At 39.0% G+C, this 15,604-nt stretch overlaps 1 protein-coding gene across 3 annotated transcripts in view; it reads left to right on the top strand.

The window, feature by feature from the left end:
- NOX4 (NADPH oxidase 4) overlaps positions 1-8,888 on the top strand; it is a 177,763-nt gene extending 168,875 nt beyond the window's left edge. For 2 of the 3 annotated variants that reach the window (XM_012559757.1, XM_004390478.2), the window contains one exon: positions 7,969-8,888. In XM_012559757.1, the coding sequence (XP_012415211.1) occupies positions 7,969-8,089 (121 nt within the window). In that variant the 3' untranslated portion in view covers positions 8,090-8,888. The remainder of the gene's footprint in view (positions 1-7,968) is intronic. The other variant, XM_004390477.2, reaches the window with a different exon arrangement.
- The last annotated feature ends 6,716 nt before the right edge of the window (positions 8,889-15,604 follow it).

The raw sequence follows: 15,604 nt of genomic DNA, 5'->3' as shown, positions 1-15,604 counted from the left end.
TATTGCTCTAGCTAGAACTTCCAGCACAATGTTAAATAGGAGTGGTGATAAAGGGCATCCTTGTCTTGTTCCTGTTCTCAAGGGGAATGTTTTCAGCCTTGTGTTCATTTTTGAAAGATAGTTTTGCTTAACATAGAATTCCAGTTGACATTTTTTTCTTTTTCATTACTTTAAATATGTCATGAAATTGCTTTCTGCCTTGTATAATTTGTGGCAAGAACTCCTATGTCATTCTTATCTTTGATCTTCTTTTTTTAATGTGTGATGTGTTTTCGCTTTTTCCATCTGGCTGCTCTTATGTTTCTCTCTTTATCACTGCTTTTCAGCAATTTTATTATGAATTGCCTTGGTGAGACTTTCCTTGATTATTTTCCTTGAGGTTCATTAATATACTTGGATCTGTGGATTTATTTTCATCAAATTTGGGGAAATAAGGGCAATTATTTCTAGAAATATTTTTTATCTTCCTCTGTAGATGGGACTCTGTAATGGTTAACGTTGTGTGTCAACTTGGTTGGCCATGATTCTCAGTGGTTTGACAGCTATGATGTAGTTTTGCAGCCATATAATGATGTAATCACTTCCATGATGAGATCTGATATGTGATCACCTCCATGATAGGATCTTCTGTGAGTAGCCGAACAGTGGAAAGGGAGTTTCCTTGGGGTATGGCCTGCATTCAATATAGGTGGACTTTCTAGCAAGGCTTATGGGCTTTTGCTTGCTCTGGATCCTGCAGCTGGCTCCTGTTCATCCTACCTCCAGTTCTTGGGACATGAGCTAGCAGCTTATCTGCTGATCTAGGGACTCATCTGCCTGTGCAGGCTGTAAGCAAGAGGCTTGCTGTCTGACCTGCCTATCTTGGGTTCACCAGCCCGTGAAGCTACATGATTCAGGAGAAGCCTCCAGCCTGACCCATGGACTTGGGACTTTTGAGCCTCTAAAACCACGTAATTCATTACCTTGATATAAATCTCTCTCTGTATAAATATTTACATGCTTCACTGGTTTTGCTTCTCTAGAGAACGCAGCGTAAAACATTTGGTACCAAGAGTGCAGACTAGACAAACATAATTGTAAGGATGGGTTTTTCTAAATTGGTTCTCAAGTCTAGTTAGTCTTAAAGATTTTGATGACTCTGCTTCCAGTAGTAGACGGCACTGCTAATCCATAACATGAAGTGGCAATAGAAATATGCAAAGTATCACCACCAATAGATCTGTGATTGCTATTTTATTTAAGTCAGGTTTGACAGTGGGAACTGCCCTCACTGAATTAAGACACTTAACTACAGTGGGGCTGATTGAACCCCGTGGTCGTAGAGGCCAAGTGGTAGCACACAATCGTCAAAGACAAGGTGGGCATAGTTACCGTAATGGACAGTGGAGTCAAAGCAGTAATCAGAGTAGTCTGACTCCTATTGATTTATGGTTTTGGCTTCTTAGTCATGGTGTCCCTAGGAGTGAAACAGATAGGAAATCTACTAAATATTTACTTGACATATACAAGGGGAATAATTCTAGGTCAAATGAACAGCAGTCTAACTCAAATCACCAGAATAAAGAGTCACTCCCATCAGTCAATTCCCAGACTTGAACGAGTTTAAAGACCCACAATCCCTTGAAGGAAGGGGAGGCTGGGTCCCCTTGAGGAAGGACTCCACTACACTGCCAAAAATTTATACTGTTAATCTTTGTCTCAGGTCTCTCCAAATGGAGGCTTTTATGAGAGTGACTGTTCATTGAGGAAAAGGAAGTAATCAGACTTTTCAGGGATTATTGGATACTTGCTCTGAACTGACACTAATTCCAGGAGACCCAAAACATCACTATGACCCACCAGTCAGAGTGCAGGCATATGTAGGTGAAGTTATGAATGCAGTCTTAGCACAAGTCCATCTCATAGTAGGTCCAAAGAGTCCCCAAACTCATTCTGTAGTGATTTACCCAGTTCCAGAATGCATAATTGGAATAGATACTCAGCAACTGGCAGAACCCTCACATTGGATACCTGACAAGTGGGGTAAGGGCAATTATAGTAGGAAAAGCCAAGTGGAAGCTATTAAAACTGCCCCTACCTAGGAAAATAGTAAACCAAAAGCAATACTGCATTTCTGGAGGGATTGCAGAGATTACTGTCACCATCAAGGATTTGAAGGTGCAGGTGTGGTAATTCCCACCACATCCCTATTCAACTTGCCTATTTGGCCTGTAAAAAAACAAAAACAAATAGATCTTGGAGAATGACAGTGGGTTATTAAAAAATTAACCAGGTGGTGACTCAAATTGCAGCTGCTGTTCCATATGTAGTTTCATTGCTTGAGCAAATTAATACATTTCCTGGTACCTGATATGCAGCTATTGATCAGGCTAATGCCTTTTTCTCCATACCTGTTTCAAAGGACCATTAGAAGCAAGGCTAGCAATACACCTTCAGTGTCCTACCACAGGAGTATATCGACTCTCCAGCCCTATCTCATAATTTAGTCCACAGGGACCTTGATCGCTTTTCCATTCCACAAGATGTCACACTAGTGTATTACATTGATGACATTATGCTGACTGGACCTTGTAAGGAAAAAGTGTCAATGACTCTGAACATGCATGCTAGAGGATGGGAAATTAATCTGACAAAAATTAATCTGACAAAAATTCAGGTGCCTTCCACCTCAGTGAAATTTTTAGGGGTCCAGCGGTGTGGGGCATGTTGAGATATTCCTTCTCTAGTGAAGGTTAAGTTATTGCATTTGGCCTCTCCCACAACTAAAAAGAGGCACAATACCTAGTGAGTCTCTTTGGATTTGGGAGGCAACATATCCCTCATTTGGGTGTGCTACTTCAGCCTATTAAGTGACTTAAAAACTGCTAGTTTTGAGTGGGGCCCAGAACAAGAGAAGGCTCTGCAACAGGTTCAGGTGGGCATACTAGTAGCTGTGCCACTTGGGCCATATGATCTGGCTAATCCAATGGTGCTTGAAGTGTCAGTGGCAGACAGAGATGCCATTTTGAGTCTTTCACAGACCTCTGTTGGTGGATCACAGTGCAGACCCTTCTGATTTTGGAGCAAAGCCCTGGCAACCTCTGCCGATAACTACTTTCATTTTGAGAAACAGCTTTGGCTTGTTACTGGGCCTTAGTAGAGACTGAACGCTTAACCATGGGATGCCAAGTCACCATGTGGCCTGAGCTGCCCATCACGAACTGGGTGTCGTCTGACCCACAAAGCCATAAGTTGGACGTGTACAGCAGCATTCCATCGTTAAATGGAAGTGGTATATATGAAATTGGGCCCGAGCAGGACCTGAAGGTACAAGTAAGTTGTATGAGGAAGTGACCCAAATGCTCATGGTCATCACTCCTGTCACATTTCCTTCCATCACTCAGGCCTATGGCCTCATGGGGAGTTCCTTTTGATCAGTTGAGTGAGGATGAAAAAACTCATGCCTGGTGTCCATATGGTTCCACATGATATGCAGGCACCACTCAAAGAGACAGCAGCTGCACTACAGCCCCTTTCTGGGACCTCGCTGAAGGACAGTGGTGAAGGGAGATCCTCCCAATGGGCAGAACTTCGAGGAGTGCACCTGGCTGTTCACTTTTCTTGGAAGGAGAAACGTCCAGTTGTGTGATCGTACAGTGAGTGATTCATTGGCTGTGGCGAATGGTTTGGTCAGGGACTTGGAAGGCATATGATTGGAAAATTGGAGACAAGGAAGTATAGGGAAGAGGTGTGGATAGACCTCTCTGAATGGCCCATTAGTAGTGAAGATAGTTATGTCTCATGTGAATGCTCACGAAAAAGTGACCTCAGCAGAGGAGGATTTTAACAGTCAAATGGATTGGATGTGGCATTCTGTGGAAACCAGTCATCCTCTTTCCCCAGCCACTCCTGTCATTGCCCAGTGGGCTCATGAAAAAAGTGATCATGGTGGCAGAGATGGAGGTTATGCATAGGCTCAGCAATACGGACTCCCACTTACCAAGGCTGACTTGGCTACAGCCACCGCTGAGTTCCCAATCTGCCAGCAGCAGAGACCAACACTGATTCCCTGATATGGCACTATTCCTCAAGGTGATCAGCCAGCATCCTGGTGGCAGGTTGATTACATTGGACCACTTCCATCATGGAAAGGGCAGTGTTTTGTTATTACTGGAATAGATACTTACCTGGATACGGATTTGCCTTCCCTGCCCACAATGCTTCTGCATAAACTATGATTCGTGGACTTACAGAATGCCTTATCCACTGTCATGTTACTCCAGACAGCATCGCCTCAGATCAAGGGACTCATTTCACAGCAAATGAAGTGTAACAATGGGTCCGTGCTCATGGAATTCACTGGACTTCCCATGCCCCCATCATCTGGAAGCAGGTGGCTTGATAGAACAATGGAATGGCCTTCTAAAGACACAATTACAGCATTAGCTAGGTGGCAATACCTTGCAGTGCTGGGGAATGTTCTCCATGAGGCTGTATATGATCTAAACCAGCATCCAGTATATGGTGCTGCTTCTCCCACAGCCAGGATTCATGGGTCCAGGAATCAAGGGATGAAAATGGGAAGGCACCACTCACTATTACCCCTAGTGATCCACTTGTAAAATTTTTGCTTCCTGTTTTCATGGCCCTATGCTCTGCGGGTCTAGAGGTCTTAGTTCCAAAGGAAGGAATGCTGTCACCTGGAGACACGTCCCTGGTTCCATTGAACTGGAAGTTAAGAATGCCACCTGGGCACTTTGGGCTCCCTATGCCTCTGGATCAATAGGTAAAGAAAGGACTTACCATATTGGCTAGTGTGATTGATCCTGATTACCAAGAGGAAATAGGATTAATATTACATAATGCAGGTAAGTAAGAGTATGTCTGGAATGCAGGAGATCCCTTAGGGTGTCTCTTAATACTGTCATGCCCTGTGATTAAAGTCAGTGGAAAACTACAGCAACCCAATTCCAACATGACATCCAATGGCCCAGACCCTTCAGGAATGAAGGTTTGGATTACCCCACCAGGCAAGGAACTATGACCATCTGAAGTGTTTGCTGAGGGCAAAGGGAATACACAATAGGTGGTGGCAGAAGGTAGTTCTAAATACCAGGTTTGACCACGTGACCAGTTGCAGAAATGAGGACTGTAATTTTTATGAGTATTTCTTCATTGTATGTGTGCATCAGATATTTTTGTTTTCTTGTAAAATATTAGATATTAACAGGGCTAGTGTGTTTTTGGTTGTACACGTTAGTTGTATCATGTTGGGCGTTAAGTATGACTTTATAATTGTCTTTATTCAGAGATTATGTATTGTTTAATGAGATGTGTACAGGTAGCAAGGTGACAAGGGGTGGACTGTGATGGTAAAGATTGTGTGTCAACTTGTCTGGGCCATGATTCTCAGTGGTTTGGCAATTATGATGTAGTTTGGCAGTTTTATAATGATGTAATCACTTCCATGATGAGATCTCATATAATGTGATCACCTCCATGATGGGATCTGCTGTGAGTAGCCAGTCTGTTTAAGGGCGTTTCCTTGGGGGTGGACTTTTAGATCCAGTATAGGTGGAATTTTGCTCGCTCTGGATCCTGCAGCTGGCTCCTGTTCGTCTCACCTCTGGTCCTTGGGACTTGAGGTAGCAGCTTACCTGCCAGTCTTGGGACTCAACAGCCTCTGCCAGCCTGTGAGAAAGAGGCCTGCTGTCTGACCCGCCAGTCTTGGGTTCACCAGGCCATGCAGCTACGTGATTCAGGATAATCCTCCAGTGTGACCCACAGACTTAGGACTTCCCAGCCTCTACAACCGTGTGAGCCATTTCCTTGATATAAATCTGTATATGTATATATATGCTTCTCTGTTTTTGTTTCTCTAGAGAACCCAGCCTAAGACAGACTCCAATTAAATGTAGGTTAGACTAGTTGATAATGTCCGACAGGTCATGTGTTTAATCATTTTTCTCTCTGTGCTTCAATTTGAATAGATTCTAGTGCTGTGTCTTCAAGTTTACTTATATTTTCTTCTGCAGTGCCTATTCTTCTGTTAACCCATTCAGTGTATTTATCATTTCAAATATTGCATTTAATTTCTATAATTTCTACTTAGGTCTTTTATAAAGTCCTCCACTTCTCTTTTCCTCATGTTGATGCTTTGTTTCACCTTCTTAATATGAAGTCAATTTGTAATCACTGTTTTAGTGACCATGCCTGCTAATTCCATGTTCTCTGTCATTCTGGATCTGTTTCTATTGACTGATCTTTCTCCTATTTTGAGTTTATATTTTCTTACTCTTTGCATTCCTATTAATTTTTTATTAAATGCTGTAAATCTTGAAGTTAACATTGTTAGATGCCAAATTTTCATTTATTCTATTCAATGGTGTTGGACTTGTTTCTAGCATTCATTTCCATTACTTCGGTTCAAGTTGATCCTTTTAAGGCTTGCTTTTAAGCTTTGTTAATGAGGTCTAGAGCACCTTTTAGTCTAAGATTAATTTTTATCCCTGTTTCTCCATATAAGGTAATCATTTTCTGAGAGGACTACTCATTGCCCCATGTATTATGAGGTCTTTCCATTCTGACTTATGGACCATGAATTATTCCCAGATCTGTGTAAATTCTGGAAATTATTTGACCTACTGCTGTCTGGTGGTTCTTTACCTAGACTCCTCTCTCACTCATGAGCAGATAAGTACTCAGCCAAAGACTTGAGATCTCCGGATCTCAAACTTCGTCTGTCAACTACAGATCTCTAGAGATTCTTGCTGTGAAGTTCCCTTCTCTCTCATAATCTGCTTTACATATTCTAATTTCCTTGGTCTCCATAAACTCCATTCTTTGACATCTCAACTCAGTGAGATCCCAGTCTCTACGTGGGCTTTCCTTTCTGTGCTGCAGCCTGGATACTAAAGCTAGACAGTAAGCTTAGACAATCAATGGACTCGCCTTACTTATTCCCTTTCCTCAGGGAGCACAGTTTTGTGCTCTTTATTGTCCAGTGTCTGAAAATAATTGCTTCATTTATTTTATTATTTTTTTTCTAGTGTTTAATACAAGAAAATAAGTGTAGTCCTGTTACACTATCATGGTCTCAAGTAAAAGTCCTATTTTTGTAATTCTGTGTTTAATTTTTCAAGGTGAAAAATTTTAGTAAAACTATTTTTTTCAGTAGTTACTATGAATATTTGGTACTCATTTAGATGGACTTAACTCTCTTATTTCAGCATCAATTATTCTAGATAATGAGAATATACTGTGTTTTTCCAAGATAGTATATGAATTATTAATCATTTTGATGTCCTTGAAATTCAAAGCAAATCAACAAACTTTTGAATGTGAAATGATAGTTACTTCCTAGGATATATTTAGTCTATTTGGAAGGTGTATGTATAATTTAACTACTAAAATGTTATGTTAGTGAGTAATAAAACCTACTTAGCATTTGTTACAGTTATTGCAGTGCAAAAATAAAAAAATGTATCCCGATTAATACGTTTTTTGTTTCAATGTGGATATAGTCATTTAAAGTTATCCTTTCAAATTGATTATACCTTTTCTGTCTTTCCTCTTATTTATCACTGCCAATGAAAATCCATGTGAGCTCTTTACAAAATATATGTGAAATACCTAGTAAGGGGAGAATGAACATGGTGCCATGTGAGCTGGGAGTCTTTGTTTTTGATTTGGATTCTGGCTTCACCAATGGACTGTAATGAAAATCCTAAGGCAGGCCACTCACTCTGTGATAGTAAGTGAATACATGCTCATAGTTACATTGTATGAATTATCCTTAGCTCTAATATATAAAGTATGAGACAAAGTATTTTCCTGGTAGTCAATGATACATGGGGATAATTGAGAAGAGTGTTTTCAATATATAGCGCAACAGGGAATTCACTTTGGTAATATCTTTAACCATGCTTATAAAACATACTTTTTGCCATGTTCTGCCTAATTTTCCATTTCCTCCTTTTCTTTTCCCAGGAAAACAGTTGGTGTTTTCTGTTGCGGGCCCAGTTCAATTTCCAAGACTCTTCATAAACTGAGTAACCAAAACAATTCATATGGTACAAGATTTGAATACAATAAAGAATCTTTCAGCTGAAAACCTTTGAGATGAACCAGGACTCTAAAAAAAGGAATGAGTGCAATTTTTAAGACTTTGATACTCAGCTGAATCAAACAGCTATGTCGTGCCAAAAAGTAGCAAGGCTTTCTTATTTATGATTATTTAAAATGGAAATGAAGAGAATGTGGCAAGATTGCAGGTAATAATACATGTTTAATTTGGAAACCAAAGAGGCCCTGCAGAATACTTGATGTGGTGATTCACTTTTCAATGTTCGAATGAAAAGAAAACCATTAGACTCACACTGTTGATTTTTATGGCAGATTCAGGAAGTCTGTAGTGAGGAGCTGAACCTGCTCACTCTGAAGCTGATAGCCTAGGTCCTCTTTAAATTGTTTTTGGTTGAACAAATTCAAGATTGAACAAAATTAAAAATTCATTGAAACTGAGACTATATTTTGTATGTTGCATATAAACAGAGTAGCGTTAATTTGGGAAAGCTTCAGGCAAATGTATTAAGATGCTTAAAAATACAACACAGGACTCTGTGTTGATACGGGTACTTTGTGCCAATAGCTAATCTTCCTCACTACTGATGTTAATACCTCTACCTGATATCTGTAAACCATATGCTGATTGAACCTTGTGCAGATGTAGGTATAGCATGTATTTTTATATTTTTCTTTTTCCTGTGCCAAGGGAAATCTGCCCTCCCTTGGCATGCATTAGACACAATGGTTTACTAGATCCATTTCATCCTCAACTTACTTAATCTATTATTATTATAGAGTATCAAGAAAGTATCATTACTTTCAATTATAAAGGGACTTACAGACTAATATCTTTTGTTTTTCCTTTTTCAGTATTTCAGCCTCTATTTTTTTTTAATCACCGTTTCCCCAGGCATGCTTCCTCTTAGTTTTTCGCCTCTGGAGGTGCTTTGTTTAATTTGCACTTTAAGACCAAACGGCATCATATCTGTCAGTTGGCACTGAGATACAAGATCTCTGTCCTGTGTCACACATTGGTGTATACTGGAGACATTGAAAGTATAGTCATATTCCTGAACAGGAAAAGTATATTTTACTACCCAACAGGAAATACTTCATTAGTTATTCAAATTTAAGTTCAGTGTCAAGGACATTATTTTTGCTGTGTGTGAAATCTTAGGTCTCAATAGGGAATTACTGGATTTAAAGTCACTATTGGGACTACGCTGTGTGATTCTATCAATTTCTGCTCCCTGGGCATTATATTCTTAGCTCAAAGGACAAATCCATTTCAGTACTTTAAGAATTAAGGCATTTGTACACTTTAGCGATTTTGTGTTGTAGACATCTACCAATTGCTAGCAAATACAATACATTGCTGAAATCAGTAATATGATTTTTCTTGCCTCTGTTAAAATTTTGCATGCTGTAACACTTTAACATAACATGACAGATGGTACTGTCATCTTTTTTTTTTTTTTGCTATGATTCACCAATAACAATCAAGCATGCTAAACCGTCTAGGGTTGAATGCCTAAAGCATGTTTACTTGTAGATATTTGTTCCTCTCCTTGGAATTCTTTTTGCTGCCTTCTGCGGAAGGAAGGTGAGTCAGAAAAGGTAATGGGAAATGTGCAATGTTCCTGCAGATTTAGCTCTGAAAGCATATTTAGTAAGCAGTACATCTTGGCAGCACTTTTTAAATTACAAAGAATTTTCATAAAAACATGTATTCAAAGGAACTAATAAAAAGAATCTTTCCAGTGAGTTAGTCCAGGCTTCATGTGCAATACTGTGGCATAACTCCTTACTAATCTTAATTTATGTGATTATGTTAATATACCTAATTTTAATAAAACAGTGTAAGATTTTTCAAAAGAATGATGATAGTTCAGTGCAGGTCTGCTGTTGTAGATGAGCCTCCTTGCCTATTTTAAATTCTAGTTAGATGTTCAAGCTACTGTTAAAACAGGTATTTTTTGCTTCTGTAGGTAGGAATGACATTAGGACTTCCTCATACGTGTTTAAAAAAGCTTTGGTTTGTTTGTGGAGTTCTTTCTCTGGGGCAAATTCTTGTCATACAAGTCTTAAACCATTAGTTTTAATGGCAATGAATGTTAAAAGTGGAATGGTATCCTTGAAATCTCTATAAACTCACTTTACCTCTACAACAAATAAAACAGCAGAGGTTCACAAGATGAAGCAAATTTAAGGAAAATAATTGTTTGTTCAGGAGTTAGCATTTGAATGCACCCTAGCATGAACAGCCCTAGGGATTTGGGTTCCAGAGCTGTCATTGTCACTGGCTAATGGTGTGACTATGGCAAATTACTTCTCACTCTGGGATTAAGATTTCTCATTTGGACCAAATCAGTAATTCTTACTATTTTGGGGGGAATGTATCTTTTTGAGAACCTGATTAAAAATTTATATTATTACATACGTACAAAATTTTACGTACAATTTTGGGAGGCCCACAAACAATCTTCACAAGCAAAGACCGGAAGTTAAGAACCTCTAAACAAAATAATCATCACCATAAGTCTTTCTATTTCTTTTCTTTGGTTTTTGGGAAGAAACTACAATTTTTATAGGATTACCCAAAAAAAATCAACTTTATAGACAAAGGAAATAAAATCATCTGCTTAATAAGCCCTCAAACAAATAATGCAATAAGAATTTATTCAGCTTTGTATCTTCTTTGGGTCCTCTGAATTATGGGAGGGAAAGGCTATGATTTTACATAATAATAAAAAAAACTCAGAATCAACTATATATACATCTATACACACACACGCACACACACGCACAACATATATATGTTGTTAGGTGCTGCCAAGTCAGTTCTGACTCCTAGCAATCCTATGTACTGCATAATGAAACACTGCCTGGTCCTGCACCACACTTACAATCATTGTTATGCTTGAACCTATTGTTGCAGCCACTGTGTCAATCCATCTCGTTGAGGGTCTTCCTTTACCAAGCATGATATCTTTCTCCAGGGACTGATCCCTCCAGATAACATGTCCAAAGTATGTAAGACTTAGTCTCACCATCCTTCTAAGGAGCATTCTGGCTGTACTTCTTCCAAGGCTATATATATATGTATATATATATTTGATTTTATGTCTATATCAATCTAGCTATATATGAAAGAGCACTTTAAAACTGAGGTGCTTGGCATGACCAGGATAGCAAAGTTAAGTGTAGGCCAAACCCCATTTTTAGCCAAGCTTCATATTTGTCTTAAGATTGACTTCTGTTTATCCCAGCTTATCGTTAACTTTGAGAAGAACAACTCATGATCATTGTTCTCAGAAATGCTTATGGAGAGGCTTAAGGAATGTATTATTTAAAATAGATAAGAGGAAGGAGTGGTTTTCATGGACAGGGAAGATTGCAATAATGATTGTTTAAGAATGTTCCAGGAAGAGGGTCTTGCATATGTTCACAAAAGTTAGGAAACCATATCAGAAAATAGATTGTAATTCCATTACTGAAGAGGTCAGTTCGTCAGTAGTGACCAAATAACAGGAACCTCTGAAATCCTGTGATGATTCTGTGATCATTTCTTAACTGATTAAACCAATCAAGTTTTTGTTTAATAAGTTCCTGATTCTACTGTATAAAAACCCCTGCTTATCTTCTGTACAGTAGAGCACTTAGTACTCTCACTTTTTGCTTCCTGGTTTGAACTGTATTTTTTCCCTCAATAAAATTCTTCATTTTGCTTATACAGAGCTGAGTGTTTTACTCTTTCACAGACACACACACATACACATAAAACGTGTATGTGTGTACATATGCACATATACCAACATACATATATTTGGGGCTTAGCTTGCTTTTTTAAAAATTTTTATTCAGGTTAGAAATGAAAGGATTGGTAGTTCTTCATATAGTGACTTGAAAGTCCCAGTTGGGTGACTGATAGCACAGGCACTTGAAAAGAAAATAAAGGCTATGTAGCCAAAGCATAGGCTGAATTAATCAATATAGCCCTGTTATTTATAAACCCGTAAATCAGTGTTTGCTTGGAGTATTCACAGCAGGTAATGGATATAAATTATAAAGCATTGTTAGACAGACATGCTAGAGGCAAATGGACTGTTGTCATCAATAGATAATGCTGGTGCTAAAGAATTCTTATTATGTTAAAGAGAAGAATGTAAGAATGTTTTAAGAAGGAATTCATGTGATTTTTTTCCCCTTTGAGAATGGTTACTTCAGCTGAACAGTGATTTTTTCTAAGCAAACTAATGGGACACATTTTTTAAGTGCTACTTATGATAAACAGCTCCCTTTTCTTGTGCCAAGTAGGACATTTTCATATCCAGTTAATAGTATAAAATGCTGAAGTTAGTAGGAGTCTTATTTTGCAGTTGAGGAAACTGAGGCCCAAAGGCAGACAGTAACTTGCATCAGGTTGTCCCTTGTGTTTGTAGCAGAGCTGAGATTGGAACTCAATATTTCTAATCTCTGCTATGGAAAGGTTCTCCATAAAATACACATCTAATAAGACACACCTTGTTGTTAGGGGAAACCCTGGTGGCGTACTTGTTAAGAGCTACAGCTGCTAACCAAAAGGTCAGCAGTTCAAATCCACTAGTTGCTCCTTGGAAACCCTATGGGGCAGTTCTACCCTCTCCTGTAGGGTCACTATGAGTCGGAATCAACTTGATGGCAGTGAGTGCGTGTGGTGTGTGTTCTTGTTAGGTGTCATCAAGTTGATTTTGACTCATAGTGACCCCATGTGACAGAGTAGAACTGCTCTGCCCCATAGGGTTTCCTAGGCTGTAATTTCTACAGAAGCAGATCACCAGTTCTTTCTCCCATGCAGTCACTGGGTGGGTTCAAGCCACTGGATGGCATTGAACTGCCAACCTTTTGGTTAGCAGTCAGCACTTAACCTTGGCTGTTAATTTGAACCTCCTGTTAATTTGAACCTCCCTATACACCCTGTTTAGAAACCCTGGTGGCATAGTGGTTAAGAGCTACGTCTGCTAACCAAAAGGTCAGCAGTTCAAATCCACCAGGCACTCCTTGGAAACTCTATGGGGCAGTTCCTCTCTGTCCTATAGGGTCACTATGTGTCAGAGTCGACTTGATGACAATGAATTTGGTTTTGGTATATGCCCTATTTTGTGCTTAGATGGAAAATAAAGTACTGAGTGTTAATTGCAGATTCAGATGCAGAAACTCAGACTCACCTTCCCAGTACCTCTCCTGATTCTACGTATGTTAGCTTTATTTGTTTTACCTATTAGAACCTATTTTCAGATGTCAGTTGTGCTAAAGGGATTATGTTATCCAGAACTTTACATTGGAGAAATAAGCAATAGTATCATTTCTAGGAAAGCCTAGTGCTATAATGTTCAATTTAGGTTCATAGATAACTTCACCACCTTTCTAACAACCCGGGGAAAAGCTGATATTAAAACAAATGGCTGTTGTTCTCTCCTCACGTGACTATAAGTTGCTTCTTGTCCAGGAGAAAAGAGTGGGCTTTTTGTAAACTAGTGAGACAGGAAATAAATGAAATCAACATAATGAAATTGGCATTTACTTCAACCACCATGGAGCAATGAGAACTCACTGTATTCCTCTGTCTAAATCTCCCTCTATTGCCCCAACTTCTTTATTCCATTATGTACTATTCTCAAAGGACATAGTCGTAAAAGCTAGCTAGATGAAGTTTTCCAAAGAAAAGAAGCAGAAGATTTGCAATACTTAGGGAAGGAGGGACTAATTCCATTGAAAAGGAAAGAAAAGAGATCGTGTGACTTGTTTAAAATAAGCAGAAAGTTAAGCAATGTTGTTTTAGAACAAACAGCAGTAATCTAAATGCAAAGTGTTATGCTACAAATTTAAGAATTGGGAAGGGCAAGAAATGCCTCTTAGGAGTAAAGCTAGGGGAGAAAAAAAGGATCAGGGAAAGAAAAAAGTATTTGACTTTTTATAAATTCAAAAGATGCTCAAATTTGTGGCAAACCTGGATATTGCTCTGGTTTGGGAAAGCATAAAAGAGTAGTATGTTTGGTTTGCTTTTAGGGAGCTTTTCACATTTTTTGTTCACATTTTTTGCAGAAGCTTTCCCTTTGATCCAGGGCTTCCAACCAGTTCGTTCCTGTTCGACCACTGCTGAAAATTTTAATTTCCACCCATATATACTGAATCAATAGATTAACAAATTATGGTACCTGCACAATGGAATACTCTGCAACAAAAAAGAATAATGAATCTGCAAAACATCCCACAACATGGATGAATCTGGAAGGCATTAAGCTGAGTGAAATAAGTCAATTACAAAAGGACAAATATTGCATGAGACCACTATTATAAAAACCCAAGAAAGGGTTTACATACAGAAAAAAACAATCTTTGATAGTCACAAGGAAGGGAAGGGATGGGGAGGGGTGGGGAGAGAAAGTCACTAACTAGATAGTAGACAAGCAGTAATTTTGGTGAAGGGAAAGACAACAAACAATACAGGGGAAATCAGCACAACTTGACAAAGGCAAAGCCATAGAAGCTTCCTAGACACATCCAAACACCTTGAGGGACTGAGTTACTGGGGCTGAGAGCTGGGAACCATGATCTTGGATTTAGGTTAATTGGCATAACATAGTTCATAAAGAAAATGTTCTACATCCTACTTTGGTGAATAGTGCCTAGGGTCTTAAAAGCTTGCAAGCAGCCATCTAAGATACATCTATTGGTCCCATCCCATCCAGAGAAAAGGAGAATAAAGAAAACCAAAGACACATGGAAAATACTAGTCCAATGGACTAACAGAGTCCATGAACCATATCCTCCACCATTCTGAGCCCAGAAGAACTAGATGGTGCCTGGCTACCACCACCAATTGCTCTGACAGGGATCACAATAGAGGGTCCCAGACAGAGTGGGAGAAAAATGTAGAACAAAATTCAAATTCACACACAAAAAAGATCAGACTTACTGGTCTGACAGAGACTGGAACTCCCAAGACTATGGCCCCTGGACACCCTGCTTACTCAGAACTGAAGTCACTCCCAAAGTCTACCTTTCAGCCAAAGATTAGCCAGTCCTATAAAACAAACAATAACACACATGAGGAACGTGCTTCTTTGTTCAATCAGGTATATAAGACCAAATGGGCAACACATGCCCAAAAGCAAAAATGAGAAGGCAGAAAGAGACAGGAAAACTGGACAAATGGACATGGGGAACCTGGGGTGGAAAGGGAAAAGGAGAGAGTGCCAACAATGCAAGGATTGCAACCAATGTCAATAGAATCTGTGTATAAATTTTTGAACGAGAAACTAATTTGAGCTGAAAACTTTCACCTAAAGCACAATAAAATTTTTAAAAAAATCTACATTTTAACAAGCTCCTCAGGTAATACTTATGTATCCTCAGGTGATTCTTAAGTATACTTAAGAATCTTGGTAAACTGTAGATTCTGATTCAGTATATCTGGGGTGGAAATGCAAATTCTCAGCAGGAGGTTTGAACTTGACTGAACCAGTTTGAAGCCCTGCTTTGATCAAAATTTTATCTGGCTTCTTTAAGAATTAGA

Source organism: Trichechus manatus, unplaced genomic scaffold, assembly GCF_000243295.1.
Source record: "Trichechus manatus latirostris isolate Lorelei unplaced genomic scaffold, TriManLat1.0 scaffold00302, whole genome shotgun sequence".
Classification (NCBI taxonomy): domain Eukaryota; kingdom Metazoa; phylum Chordata; class Mammalia; order Sirenia; family Trichechidae; genus Trichechus; species Trichechus manatus.
This window is presented reverse-complemented; position numbering and strand designations above follow the sequence as displayed.